General features: G+C 31.8%; 1 protein-coding gene across 1 annotated transcript; it reads left to right on the top strand.

Moving 5' to 3' along the window:
* The first annotated feature begins 9,106 nt into the window (after positions 1–9,106).
* On the top strand, positions 9,107–10,005 carry LOC119632239 (UPF0472 protein C16orf72 homolog). Its single transcript, XM_038025046.1, has one exon. It carries the CDS (start codon positions 9,182–9,184, stop codon positions 9,968–9,970), a length of 789 nt encoding a protein of 262 aa, XP_037880974.1. The 5' UTR covers positions 9,107–9,181; the 3' UTR covers positions 9,971–10,005.
* Positions 10,006–14,365: the final 4,360 nt, after the last annotated feature.

Below are 14,365 nucleotides of genomic sequence, written 5' to 3'. Positions count from 1 at the left end.
TAGCTTTAATCGCATTTCGACGACACTTACAATATTAACAATACATTAACATTTTTTTCATGATATAAGGTCAAAAACCTATCTAGGGCTGAATTGGAACTTCGAAACAAAATTTCTTACATTTTTGTCGCAGTGATCAATTATTATTTTACCATGACTCAGCCGCATTATATGTAGAAGAGCTATTTTTAGTCAACAAAAATGCTTAAACAATGTGATGAAGTCTAGTATTTGCCAACAATTCCAAGTAAAATTTGTATTAAATTAATGACCAAATTATGCAAAAAAAAAAGAAGAAAAAAAAAAAAAATAATAATAATACTCGCCTTGGTTCAATGATGAATGAGTCTTTGATTGTTGAAAGGAGATCATTGCATATATGTGCACAAAGCGGTACTTGATTTTTCAAAGTATCGATGAATATTTAGAAATGTATGTTTAAAAAATAATTTGAAAAAAATTCCTTTTTAATCTTTTGCTTCAGTTGCAGCTGATGCCCTTTTCTCTTCTCTTCTAATAAGACGTCATTATAAAGTAAGAAAATTATGGCAGCCAAATCCAGACGTTCATTTGCTGTTTAACACTATGAAATGACATTTATGTGTGACATCAATTTTCCAGTAAAAAGATAGAGAAGATTATAAGCGAAAATAAATGAAAGATAAGTAACTTTCGCTTTAAGACGAATCTCTCGAATTTCTTTATTTTTGTCTTGATGAAAACACGATATTAACGAAAATATATACAAAATTTTCTTCTTCTTACTCATCTCTCTTTGCTAACAAATTTATATCAATTAAGAACACATATTTTAGTTTATTTTGCTTATTTTTGACTTAACTTTGATGAATTCGAAATTTGTGCAATGACAGATAAACATGGCAGATAAACGGATGCGAGCAAATTGAAGGGGGTATGAAGCGTGTTTGCGTTTTTTTACAAACAAAATGGCAATATTATCATATCCCGTTGATTTGTATGCTAATATTGATAATAAAAATCCATTTTTTTTTTTTTTTTTTTTTTTCTTTTTGCTACAATTCAGGCCATTTTTGTCATTAGCATTGCGTCAACTATTTTGTTCATTTGCTGTCACAGCAAAATAAATGAAAGCGAAATAAGTGAAAATCAGAAAAAATTCATACATTTTTTAAAGCATTAAAAAGAAAAGGCAGCAAACAAAATAAAATTAATTAAAAAAACAAGTAAAAAAGTTAAATACGGTCGAGTCCGAATCTTTTATACCCATCACCGTTATCCTAAAAAAGACAAAAGAAATAAAAGAACAAAGTTTTCATCCTCTATAATATGACGTTTGGCGCAACTGATTTCTTCTATTTCCAAAATAAAAGTTTTTGCCGTATAGGCATGTGGGCGTTGTAGGCATGCCCTTTGAAAAGTTTAGATTAATTCCAAATTCTTTTGCAAATTTGTAGGCAATATTTTCATTTTCGCTAATGAGTGTATGTTTACAACACATGTACTACAAAGTTTCGCAAACAGACAGATGGACAGACAAACAGGCTGACATGTTTAGGTTAATTCCTAATTTGAAACTGCCTAAGAATTTGTATAATTTATGGGGTTTTTGAAGATTGCCTTGGCGCGTTTTCAAGGGTAGGCGTGGTCAATATTTTCCATTTTTGTGCACAAATACTATACCATCGTCCATAGAATATGTGTTGAATTTTCGTACATTTATTTGTTATAGGTTAAGAGTAATAAGCAAAAGACCAATTCTTCATTCCTTTTGAAAACCAGAGGTGTTCCCAGTTTAAGTGATGCTGTGGGCGTGTCCTTTGACCAGTTTAGCCCATTTTCTATACCAACGTGCGTGCAAGAGCTGCCAATGCTTCTGCCAAATTTGATGTCGATAGCTTCATTTTTACGGTCAAGACAATGTTTACAATAGAATGTTTGCGGACGGACATGCTTAAATCGATTTAGAATTTAATGCTAATCAAGAATATATATACTTTGTTGGCTATCTGATGCTTCCTTCTGGCAGTTGCAAACGTCTTGACAACATGAATATATCCATTGCCCTTCGGTGATAGATATAATAAAATAAAAGTTTTAATGCCAACAACTAGCCTAAGTAGGATACACACTTAATAGTTAATTACGCAAAAAAAAAAAAAAAAAAAAATTAAAACAGTGAGTAAGTACACAAAGAAACTTTCTACGTCTATTCATTGCTTCCGCTATGTACGCCTCTTCATTGCTTAAACGTCAAAGCCTCGTAAGCAGTGAAATATTTTAAATGCTGAACACTATCACTGCACATTTCCATTGTGAAGTGGTGCGGGAATGCAATACCCTAGATAAGTAACACCCACAATTTCCATTGCATTATTGCCGCAAAATCCTATATTTGGCAAAACTAACTGTACCAATAGGATTTCTTCACATAAGCATTCATAAAGCGAAATATTTGTTTGAAACGTGATTTTTGTGTGGGCAAAAAAACAATTTTAATTATTTCTGGTATGTTGACAGTAATTAACATTACAAGTATGATAATTAATTAATTATCTATAATATAGTTTATCTTATTGCCAATCGATCCAATTTATTGATTTTGAAGAGAATGTTTGAAGAAAAAGGGGACAATGGAGGCAGTTTGCCACACTATTCTTTGCAAAGCCAAGATATCATCGAGAAATAAAGTGAAATAACATGAAATTGGAAAATAATCAAAGTATTAAATGGAAAACTAAGGGTTAGGGTATATCTCATAACTATCTTGAGCAGTACGTTCCACGAACTTTATGATAACTACAAGAACTTTTCCTTTTGGCGAATTTACTTTTACTGTTCGCCAGAAATTACTAACCTTATGTGATAGCCACGTTACGGCAAGAGAAATTGATGGGGACTATAATAAAGGAAGTGGACATTTGCTCGCTAGAAGCAAAACGAAAAGGGATGTGCTAGTGGGCGTCCTTGACAGATGGCAGATTCTATTCTGGACTTGTCAACCTGTTCGCTTATATTAACATTATTTTCTTCATTGTAATGGTACTTTAGAGTCGAAAGAGTCTGTGCGTCTGTTTGGTGCAAGAAAGATAATCTTTTTCCCGATCGAAGAACAGTCGGACACGAGCGCCTGGCTGGCCTATGGCCCCCGCACTCTAAGATGAAATGAATAGGGACGGTTAGGGATATTAATAATAAATTCATGTTATTGACTGCTATTGAAAAAATGGACAGCAATCATGTAAACGTATTCTGCTTTTATAGTTGACGGCCGCTTCGCTGCTGTGCTGATGCTGAGCTTTTATTGAGTTGTTATTCATGTCAATAGTTTAGTCTTATTATATAATGAAATGTGTTAATAACAGCTTACAATGTATGCTATACTTAAGATTAACATGAACTTGGAAATAAAAAGGAAAAGTTTTTGCTCTTAACGATGATATAAAATAAATCATAGAGCAGTTTTCCTTGCTAGCAATGATCTAAAACAGTATTGTTTAACATTTTAAGAAATATTCATTCATTATTTCATAAATGTAAGATTTTCGATTAGAAAGACAATCTCTCGAATTTTTTTTTATATATATTTTAACACGGGGCTCAATCACTATATATTTTTCCAATTTCTTCTACTTCAACAAACTAGATTTTACTACTATCAGAAAACGTATTATTCCAAGTTTTCCAATATAATTCTATATAGATCTTAATCATTATGCATTATTCAATTAATTCGTCAAAGTGGAGTCAGGGAATTTTTGACAAATTTTTTAAGATGGGAGGACATCGAGCAGAATGACAATACTTCAGAAGGTTATTAATTAAATCTTTTCAAAATATTTTTTGAAAAATTTAGAGAAAAATGGCTTTCCATTTCGCTTCAATTATCTTAATGCAGTGCATTAGTGTATAGAGAAAGCCATTCAAGCCACATGCTGTAGGTATAGAAGTATGCGCGAAATTTTTGAAATATTGACTGTTTGAGTTAAGAAATTTCGATGTATATATTTTATTGATAAAAGAAGGAGTTATGCTGCTTGCCGTGCTTCGAAAAATACGCGTTGTTTAAACCATAAGTTTACCATAAGTCTTCGATGCTTCGATGGATCATAAAAACGCCCTCCCATCTTCAAGTAAGTTTTCTCATTCTGTTGAAAGTCTCGAATATTTCAATTCGATTTGCTCCCATTTTAAATAACTGCGCTATTGGCTGCATTTTTAAATCTTTAAAAAATAGACTATACTTACAGCCTCCTTTAATTGATTCATTTTATTCTTGCCTCTAACCATACAACGACTTGATGGCTTAAATCTTTTCAATATTTCTTATGAAAAGAATAAATATATTTAATAATTGTTCGATTTAAGTAAAGAAAGAAAAGAACGTTTGCGCATTGTATGCATGTTAATGGTGTATAAATCGCTGAACGAGATAAAAAAAATTCAATCAGAGATAATTAATTGAAATTGTGATCAGGAAAATAATAATAAAAAAAAAAAAAAAAAAAAATTATACTAAAAAAAAAGAGGAAAGCAAGAGCAAGGACCAAAGGGCGAACCTTTAAAAGCAAACACACTGTGAATATCGAACATACATTTAAATTGAAATCTCACTTACTTAACCTATAACCACATCTGTAAGGAATCACTCGCGCATTACATAAGCGCACACCTACAGTTACAAAAGGTCAGCATATGCAAACAAATCGAAATATAAAACTTTCGAAACACACACATTACGTGCCATTTGCAAATTTTGCGAAAATGAAAATACATCAATATCACGGTCAACTTAACGACAATAACACAAAAATCAGTGACAATGATACAACAGGGCAAAAGTGTGTTACTGACGTGAACAATTTCACCCATAGCTCTGATGGCTCTCATACTGCGTGTATATTAACATAAGCAACATTTCGCATACGCATATATATATATATATAGCGATATAATATATCTATAAACACGTACATATAAAAGATAAATATATATATATATATATATATATATATAAATATTAATATACATACACATATACATTTCGCTTTATGATTTAATTTAAAGGCAATTTTTTTCATTTAAGTTTTGCTATTATATGAATTTTTATATTAATGCGATTACGGCGGCACAGGCATAATATGTATTTTAATTCCACTCTATTTTTTCGTAGCTTGTCTGAATAAGCTCACCCGAGCGGCAATTTTCATTGGACGAGTTCGCGTTCGGTGTAAATCTCATCGCTCCGCTCATTTTTCGGGAGACTTCTATAATCGGTTTACATCCATCGATATCGAGTGTCACTCCATTCGACAGACATTTTCGATAATAACGCTTTGCGAGTTTGTGCAAGTCGATTGATAACGAATCGAAAGAAATTGCTTACTTGCTATATTTGCAATGGAATGTTTATGATATTGGCGGTGTGTGCATAACAATACGAATGCAATTAAGCGAAAGGAACAGAAAGAAAGTAAACAATGAAATAAACAAAACAATAATGAAAGCAAATTATATTTAATTTATTAAACTATAAACTAAAGCAAGAAAGAACATTTAAAAAATTATCTCAATTAGGAAAAAAAAGACAAATAAATTGTTCCAATTTTCTGCTTACATCACACAAACAAAATTTCGACTGCAATGAAAAATCGTGCAAACATTCCAAGGACGGTCTTAAGAGGCGCAAATAACGCTCTTTCCTTACCGTACGAGTACGAGAGTAAGTTTGTGTAAAATTTTCATTTAATATAATATTCGTTAAATGCTCGAATAAAATACATTCGATTAGATTTATTGAACGATTCGGATTTTATATCATGTGGCATGACAAAATAGAGTTTAACACTAAAGCTACCGACATTTCATGTATACCTATTTCTACCGTGAGCGGTCAAATGACCGCGTCAAAAAAACATATGTAAAGTAGATAGTAAACAAAATATTTTTCTGATGCTGCAATAGAAACTCGTTCCCCGCTTTTCGATGTGGTATGTTTTATTTACTTTTATGCATTTTCATCATATTTTTTACAAATTACACCTTTTTGTATTGCACATTTTCCGCATACGTATTTTTTACATTTTATACAAATTTTGTTTGTTTTGTTGACTTTATAATATCTTATTTGACAAGATCTCCGCTCAGAAGAAGCAGTGTTTGTGTTTATTATTGTTTTTGATGAGCATTCTTGGCTTATTTCTTTTTCTTTCTGATATTCGGTCCCAAGTTCTTCTGCCAACTGAAATAAAAACGCTTGCCTCGATATTTCCTCACCCGTCGCTTCTTTATATAAAATCCAAGAGTTTATCCCGGCTAAATCTAAGATATTGAAAAAGACCTGTAAAGGCCATCTTTGAGATTTAGATTTTACACTATATTCTCTGGCCATTTGGTCGGTTACATCTACACCCAATTTTGTACTAATATAAACTCTAACTGTCTCTGGTATACGGGTGTCTTTTTTTTCAATTTCAACGGATAAATGCATTGAACTAAGTATCGATACCTTTTTATTGCGTTTGGCTTTATAAATTGTAAGAATAAAATCTTTCGATTTGTATAATATTGTTGAGAAGCGTGTCATACTATCCTTTGCCTGTCTCGCTAATTTTGGTAGCTCTCTTTTATTTCTCCGGATAGTTCCAACAAGAGTAGTTCTTTTTGATAGAAGTTCTCTCGCTAATGACACGCTTGTAAAAAAATTATCAACTGTTATATTTCTCCCATGGCCCGTATATGGTTCTGCCAATTTCAAAGTTACGAACTCTCCAAGTGGGATTGATGATTCTCTCCGTTCATCTTTTCCCAAATATGGAAAGCCGTTTACTATATATTTACTAGTTACATCGGAAGCCAGCCAAAATTTTATGCCAAATTTGTCCGGTTTGTTGGGCATATATTGAGTAAATCTACAACGTGCTTTTGTAGGAAAATGCTGAAAATGCTCTGCCCTTTATTTCGTTTCGTATTTGTATCCTGTCGGTCCTGATGTTTCCTTGAAAATATTATAAAACGATGTTCTTCCACTGTTAGACCCTTCATTTATTTTTTTCCAAACAGTTCCGTCCATAGCAGTTTCAATCTCTTCCTCATTTTCACGTTCGGAACTAACTATGAATCTCTTTCTTTTCTGTCCTCTTCGTATATTCAAAATATTCTCTTCGTCCGTATCGCTGTCAAATAAGTCACAATAATTTTCATTTTTCAATTTTTCATTTTCATCATCAGTGTCGTAAACTTCTTGATCATCTTCCGAACAATCCTCGTCGATATTATTTATTTTATCTAATAAATTGATGTTCCTCGAATGTCTTGAAATTTTGGAGGTGAATATACAAATGATAAAGTAAAAACTAAAATATAAAAATATAAATCAAACGGGGTAAAAACATTGAGACCAGAAATAAAAAACAATTGTAAATCATACCAGAAAATATTGTTGGATCTGTTGACTTTGTCGAAACTATCACTTATACCACGTAATAATTTTTCTTATAATATAATTATAATTTCTATTACACACTGAAATTTTGATGCTCTCTGTTCGTATCGCAAGACCTTACTGTCGTACAAAAAAACAGTATGTTCTTTGTTCCAATAACAACCTAAAAAATTCTAACCGCATCCTCCTAACCGTCCTAACCGTCTACATTGCAGACACATTGATTAGATTCCAGTCTACAATTACATTGCAGACTCCTAAAACAATTTCAAGAACGCGATTATCGAAGAATGTAGTCGTAAATAAAATAAATTTTTCAAGCGGTCAAATGACCGCGCCTGGTAGACTAGATATGGTATAATTTTTTTTCGGAAAATACACATTAAAAAAAGTTGTAAATATTGAAAAATAGTTTGTATGTATAGTTTAGGAAAAGTCAAGAAGATACATGATGATACAATAACGTTTTATGCGAGAAATTTTAAACGAAAGTTTAAAAACGGTCATTTGACCGCGCGTGGTACGTTTAGTGTTAAAGAACACAAGTCGGCCGCTACTTTGTCTATTTTACGATAGCATCTCTTTTTTATGTTTAGAAAGCGGCAGTTTCCAGTATGCGGTTGGATTGGAATATGAAAGAGTCCAGTGTGCGAAGGTTCATAAAAAATACTGCACCCTGCCAGGGTAGGATGACTGGAGACCCGACGCATTTAATTTCAATTACAGCTCTTGGCAAAATTTTGTTAATTGTTTGCCTGCAAGCTATTACGGAACACATTTTTGGTGAAAACTGAATGCTGGAAAATAATCTTTATGATTCATTCTCTCATTTTATGACGCCGGCAAGGTTACGCATACTTTTTTCCGCATTTTGCAGTAACATTTTACCTTATCTTCCCTTTCAATTTTTCAGTTTAAGCCGTAAGCTGTCGCATATCTTATCAATCGCTGCAAACTCATTACTCGTTTGCAATGAGTCGATAATCGACAGCTACAAACTGATCCCTTGGTTTATTCGAATTTAGGATTTTTAGAAACTTTTGAAAAAACCTTTTCGCCAACCCAATAATTGAAAGATAGTTTTATCTACTGCTCGCACTTTTATTGTAAATATAACATTATTTATCGGTTAGAAGTGAAAGTGATATTACATTTAATGCTTGAGTTATCAGCGTATGACTTTTACGAGGACATTTCGTAGAACGAGTGTTCATATTGCCACGTGACTATTCAAACTAATGGTGTCCGTTTTGTCAAAAAAAAAAAAAAAAAAAAAAAAAAAACAGATAAGCGTTTATTGTATCGCTGATGTAACTTTAAACATAAGCAATATTCGAGTCATGCGTCGTTATTTAACCGGTAGATTAGATTTTCACATAACTAAGTTGGCATCTTTGACAGCAAAAAGAATTGTAAGAAATAGGAAAATCTATAAAATAAAGCAATTGTCTTTTATAATCAAATTTTTATAAAGACTTGATAATTGATTGAAGTTATTAATGCAAAATATTTTTCAAACGTTTTTTTGAGTATATTATTGAATATATTATATTATTAAACACGTGATTTTCATAAAGAAACCAACACAAAAACTAGGTATCAAGATTAAATCAAATAAATAAATATTTGTTGTAAACGTAGTGGAAACACCCCTGATACGCAAGGCGTTTGTTGTTGTTTGGAAGGGATTTTTCGGCCAAATTAACCGCAGCACATACTGCGTGTGTGTGCGTGTGTTCATTCGAAGAAGCAAAAAATATGCAACAAGAATCCGGAGAAGATAGCTGGTATGAGGAACAGTGCCATCGTGAAATAAACGCCCAAAACGACGAAATTGAACGCGAATATGTACGACATCGTGATAGTTCCTTAAGTCAAGTGTGGAGTGCATTTCAGGACTCTGCCACGGCAGTAGCTCATCTGTACAGAGAACGATCTTCGAATATTTATCCTGACACTGGTGCTTTATGGCTTCCATTTCAAAGCGCCGCCGGAACGGTAACGAAGCTCTATGAAGAATCCTGTGAGGGTGTTAAACGCACCGGCGATGCAGCTATACATTGCGGCTATCAGAGACGTACACGCGAATTAGCCGAGTGGGCCCGTAGTGAAAAGCGGCGTATGATCCGACGTGAAGACTTATTAGCTTATTTAGCTGGCAAACCATTGCCGCCATTTACTACCAGTCATAACAATCGTCGGTCTCCCAAGCCAGAGCAATCACTTAATCATGGCAGTAATCCCGATTCCATGTGTACTACTTCGTTTAATTCCCACAATTCATTGACTCAACATAGTCATAATCATTCAATGCATCATCATCATTCTAATTATCATCATCATCCAGGCGCTCAAAATACAGCAAATGAACATTTAAATGACTTGCATACCTTTAAGGAGGCTTTAGTCCTCAAACCAAGAGGTCCCGAACTGTTCGCTTTTGTGGCCAACGAAATCGTTCGTCATTGTAAACGTCCGGCTAGTCCTATTGATGATAAAATGGACGTTTGTCATTGTAGTAGTAGTAAACGACAACGTTTCATGTAGAATTTTAATAATTAAATTCTCAACTAAAACTCATTGACTAAATATCGATAAATTAAACTTCACCTACGTATCTAAAAACAAAATTATTAGTTAATTGTAATACATTAAAACAACTACAATGACAACAACGATGTGTAACAGATTAGGTGGTTTGTGTTTGAGTAAATGTTTATCCAAAAAACTTGTACTCAAATTTCCTTTGTTTTTCTTTTCCTTTCCTCCGTCTTATCAATCATCATGTTGAAATTGTTGAGTGAAAAAAACAAAAAAAATTAAATTAAATGAAAATACATTACATGAATAATCACCTCCTTAGAATAGCCGTAACTTTCTATTGTCATCATTATTGGCAGAAAGCCTACCTTGATTATTATTATTATTCTGATTATTATTATTATTATTATTATTATTATTATCATGTTTTCTTTTTTTTGCATTTATTTCTTTATTTAAATTTATTCTTCGTTTCGTTCTCATCTTCATTTTATTATTGTTTCAAATAACCTTTCGTAAGTTCATTTCGATAATCTATATTTATTCTTTGGCTGTATATAAATCGGAATTTAAAATTAAAATGACCGCGTCAGCACTAACCCAGTAGATGTTATCATTCGAATATTAGCGAAACGAAGTTCCTGTACATCGAAAATATAAAATTTGCATAGCACTCGTTATGGCTTTAATTTGGCTTTAAAATTGCTTTTAATTTAAAAATTATAAAAACAAATTTGCTGTATATTAAAATAAATATTTCTCTACTTATCATGAATTTAGTTTTTATACATTCAAATATGTTGTGCTATGCAGGATTATCAATCACTAGCACATATGACCACAGCTAAGCAAATGCAATGGTGGCAATGGTGGCAATGGTGGCAACCAGCAGATGAAATATATTTAAAAGTGCTTGTTACAGATGTATTTTTATGTAAATAAAATATATATTAAAGTGACACAATTTTTGAGTAAACACAGCTATATACATATGTTGATAATTTACGCATATGAATATAAATATACGTGTGATATATGTTATCCGACATCATATACACATTAACATTAAGTTCAACAGCAGTAAAGTGTTGTTTCCCTTTCTTTCTCTTTCTCTTTCTCTTTCTATTTTTTTTTTTTAACATTTTTCCTTTTTTGCTTTTTTGCAGGCATCAGTAAAAAAAGGATTAAAGTTACTAAAGTGTCTGTGGTGTGTTTATGTACAAGTGAACTAGAAAATATCACGGAGTGTAAGCGAACGTAATCAGGCCCCTCTTGAAGTTGTTATTTATTTATTTTCCCTTTTTTTTTTTTTTGTTTTTTTGTTTTTTTTTTTTAATGCTTGAAAATGCTTAACATGAAGTACAAACCTAAATATATATACATATACGAATATATAGAACTCCGTAAGCGTACATATTTACACACATACATAGAGATACATATACATGGGCATTAAATATGTTTTGCATGGCAGCTTAAAATTAAGGAAAATTATATAGGTTTGTATACACTCACTGCATTATATTTATATATTCACATATATGTGGAAAAAAAAAGAATTTTGCACAATAGCGATAACAACATAGTACAGATAGCTATGCAACTACAAATTATATATAGAAAAGAAGAACGAAAAATTTAAATTAAAGATGATAGATGGTTGCATTAACTGAGTGACGGATGGGCGGACGAATATATGGATTATGAAATTCGGTTTCAGTGTTACAAACTTTGCAATATAGTTAATTGAAGCGAAATTTCTAACATACTTTACTAAAACTTTACTACTATTTCGAGGCAATTTCTTGAACTTTTTCGTGCTAACCACCAACATACTCTGAATAATTTTGTTAAATTTTTGTCAAGTCGCTTGACTTTATGTTATAATTCCTTTTTATTGTATTTTCATTTTAATATTTACTTATGTTTATTTACATTCTTGATTTCCTAAAATTATTATAATTAATTTCAAGATTTGTAACTTTTAAGATTTTAATGCTCACCTTTCACTCGTCAAATAAACCCAAGTCCGAAAAAGTTATCGTTGTTATCGTTTGTGCAAGTTCTTGAAAACCTGGCAAAAAACTCTCACTGAATCTCAAAAAAAAATTTTTTTTAATAACATATTTAATCAATTAATTGACTTAAATAGAAATGAAATTCAAAAAATTCATGTATTCAACTATTGGCTCATGGGCCTGTAACTTAATTTATAAAAATTGTTTTCCTTCTTCAAGCAGAACAAAAAATATGATAATATTATAAGAATTATATGAAATGGGAAAGAATTATAATAACAAACAGTTCATTATACCCTACACGACTCTTGTAGTAGAGGACATATATAAAGTTAATGCACTCGTATATAACACGCTGAAGGGCTTAAGATAGACGCAGCTTTCATTATACTGATCGATGAATTGATCTAAGCGTAAGTCCATCTAAATTTATGTTCAATCTACAGATCGCAATGTTTGAGATATTTCGATGAGCTGCGGTATAGTGACATTTTTTGATCCAAGGACGAACGCTGTTAAAAATGATTTGGATAGGTCCACTTTTTCGCCCACTTCCCATATAACGCTCTATTCTGAAAAGTCGTTATATGGAAAAAAGTTGCACTTCTCAACATTTTTTCAGCAAAAGTTACAAAGCAGTAAGATTTGAATATTCTAAATTGATATGAAAACTTTGGACCAGTTGGGGTAATTTTTGAACTCCCCCTCCTGTAACGAAAATTGAAATTCATACGACAAAAAGTAATAATAGTAGTTTAACGTGAAAAAATTAATTATACCAAATTTGGACCATTTAAGTTTAATTGTTGGATCCTATCCTAATAGGGTTTTTCACGAAAATTGATACTTTGTATAACTAAAATAAGATAGAATCGATAACATTTAATATGTGCTGATAAAAATTGACCCACAATAGTAATTTCATATAAAAATAAGAATTGTGTTAAACAATGTGGCGAAAGGTATTTAATGCTCGGCCTTGCCGGTCTATAATATTCTTATTAGTTTTTATTTAAGATTATATTGCAAGGTTATAATATTAATAGTTAAGCTTTAATTTTATATTTTCTTTAAAGTTATATTGTAAATTAATTTTTGCACTTTATATTTCCACTACTAGGAGATAATATCTTCAGTAGTTGAAATCTTTTTTACGGTTCGGTTGATACGAACGGTGTTTAAATTTGTCTTTTGTATTGTTGGAGTCATCGTCGAAGTCATCGATGAGCATGGCTTGATATATAAACTATATAAATAACTTAATACAATCATATATTTTCGATATTTCATGATTTTTTTTATTACATCAATTAAACTTTCATATGAAATTGTGTATCTTCCCATTTATTTCGTTTGTTTGATGATCATTTTTTTTCTTTTTTTTTTTTTTACGTTCCTTGACACGATGACGACAGAATCGTTTTTCTTTTTCATAATACTTAAGACACATAACTTTTCGAATATCACTCATAAAAGTTGAAGGTTTTCTTAGCTTATGCAGTTTTTCGTAATTTCTCTTGATTTCGAAATATTGGTCTGTGTGCATATGAGCAAATTATTAAACATGCACTGGTAAATGGAGAATACACGATATATGTGAGGCTATCCATATAAATTGTAAAATTCCGCTAATAAACTTCGGTATAAAAATATTCGGTTCTTGCAGAGCGTCAGTTCAATTCCATTGTTACGTTACATGGTAGATCATCAGATAAATGTTTGGTTTATAATTAATTGTATAACTGCATGACGAGCGATGTGTTTTGTATTCAATGGGAATTTTGTCAACCCCATGGATAGAAAATAATCGCCTTACTAGTTTGTCGGATCAAGAAGAAGAAGAGGAAAGAAAACGGAAGGTATTTAGACGGGGGCTCATTTCATTGATATTCATATCGCTAGTATTATTATTAGAAAAACTTAATCGCGGCGTCTACGAGATTCATTTAAAAATTAACCCATTTTTAGGCAGATAATACATCTTCATTTAAGGCGTGTGTGTACAAAATAGTTTTAAGTATTCGGTCTTGTTTTACTTTCCAGAATTTAATCACTTGTAAGTTTCTGTGGACATGGCAGATGTATACCATTTTTGCACGTAAGGAGTAGTGTGCTTCGTAGAGCACAATTGTGGAAAATTTCAGTCTTCTAACTCTTTATAATTTTCGAGTAACGAGCAAATATCTAAAAATTTTTCTTAAAAAAGGACGAGTTGCGTTCAGTTTGCGTTCCCCTGTACGATTCCGCTGCGATCGATTTGGCGCATTTTTAATATCAACCTGTGTGCAGAAACTTCCAATGTTTCTACTAAATTTCAAGTCGATGTCTTAATTTTTGCAACCAGGAGGGTGCCAACAGCACACACATCACACAGACACACAGA

Source organism: Glossina fuscipes, unplaced genomic scaffold (genome assembly GCF_014805625.2).
Source record: "Glossina fuscipes isolate IAEA_lab_2018 unplaced genomic scaffold, Yale_Gfus_2 1, whole genome shotgun sequence".
Taxonomy (NCBI): domain Eukaryota; kingdom Metazoa; phylum Arthropoda; class Insecta; order Diptera; family Glossinidae; genus Glossina; species Glossina fuscipes.
Note: the sequence above shows the minus strand (reverse complement) of the source record. Positions and strands in the feature narration are given on the sequence as shown.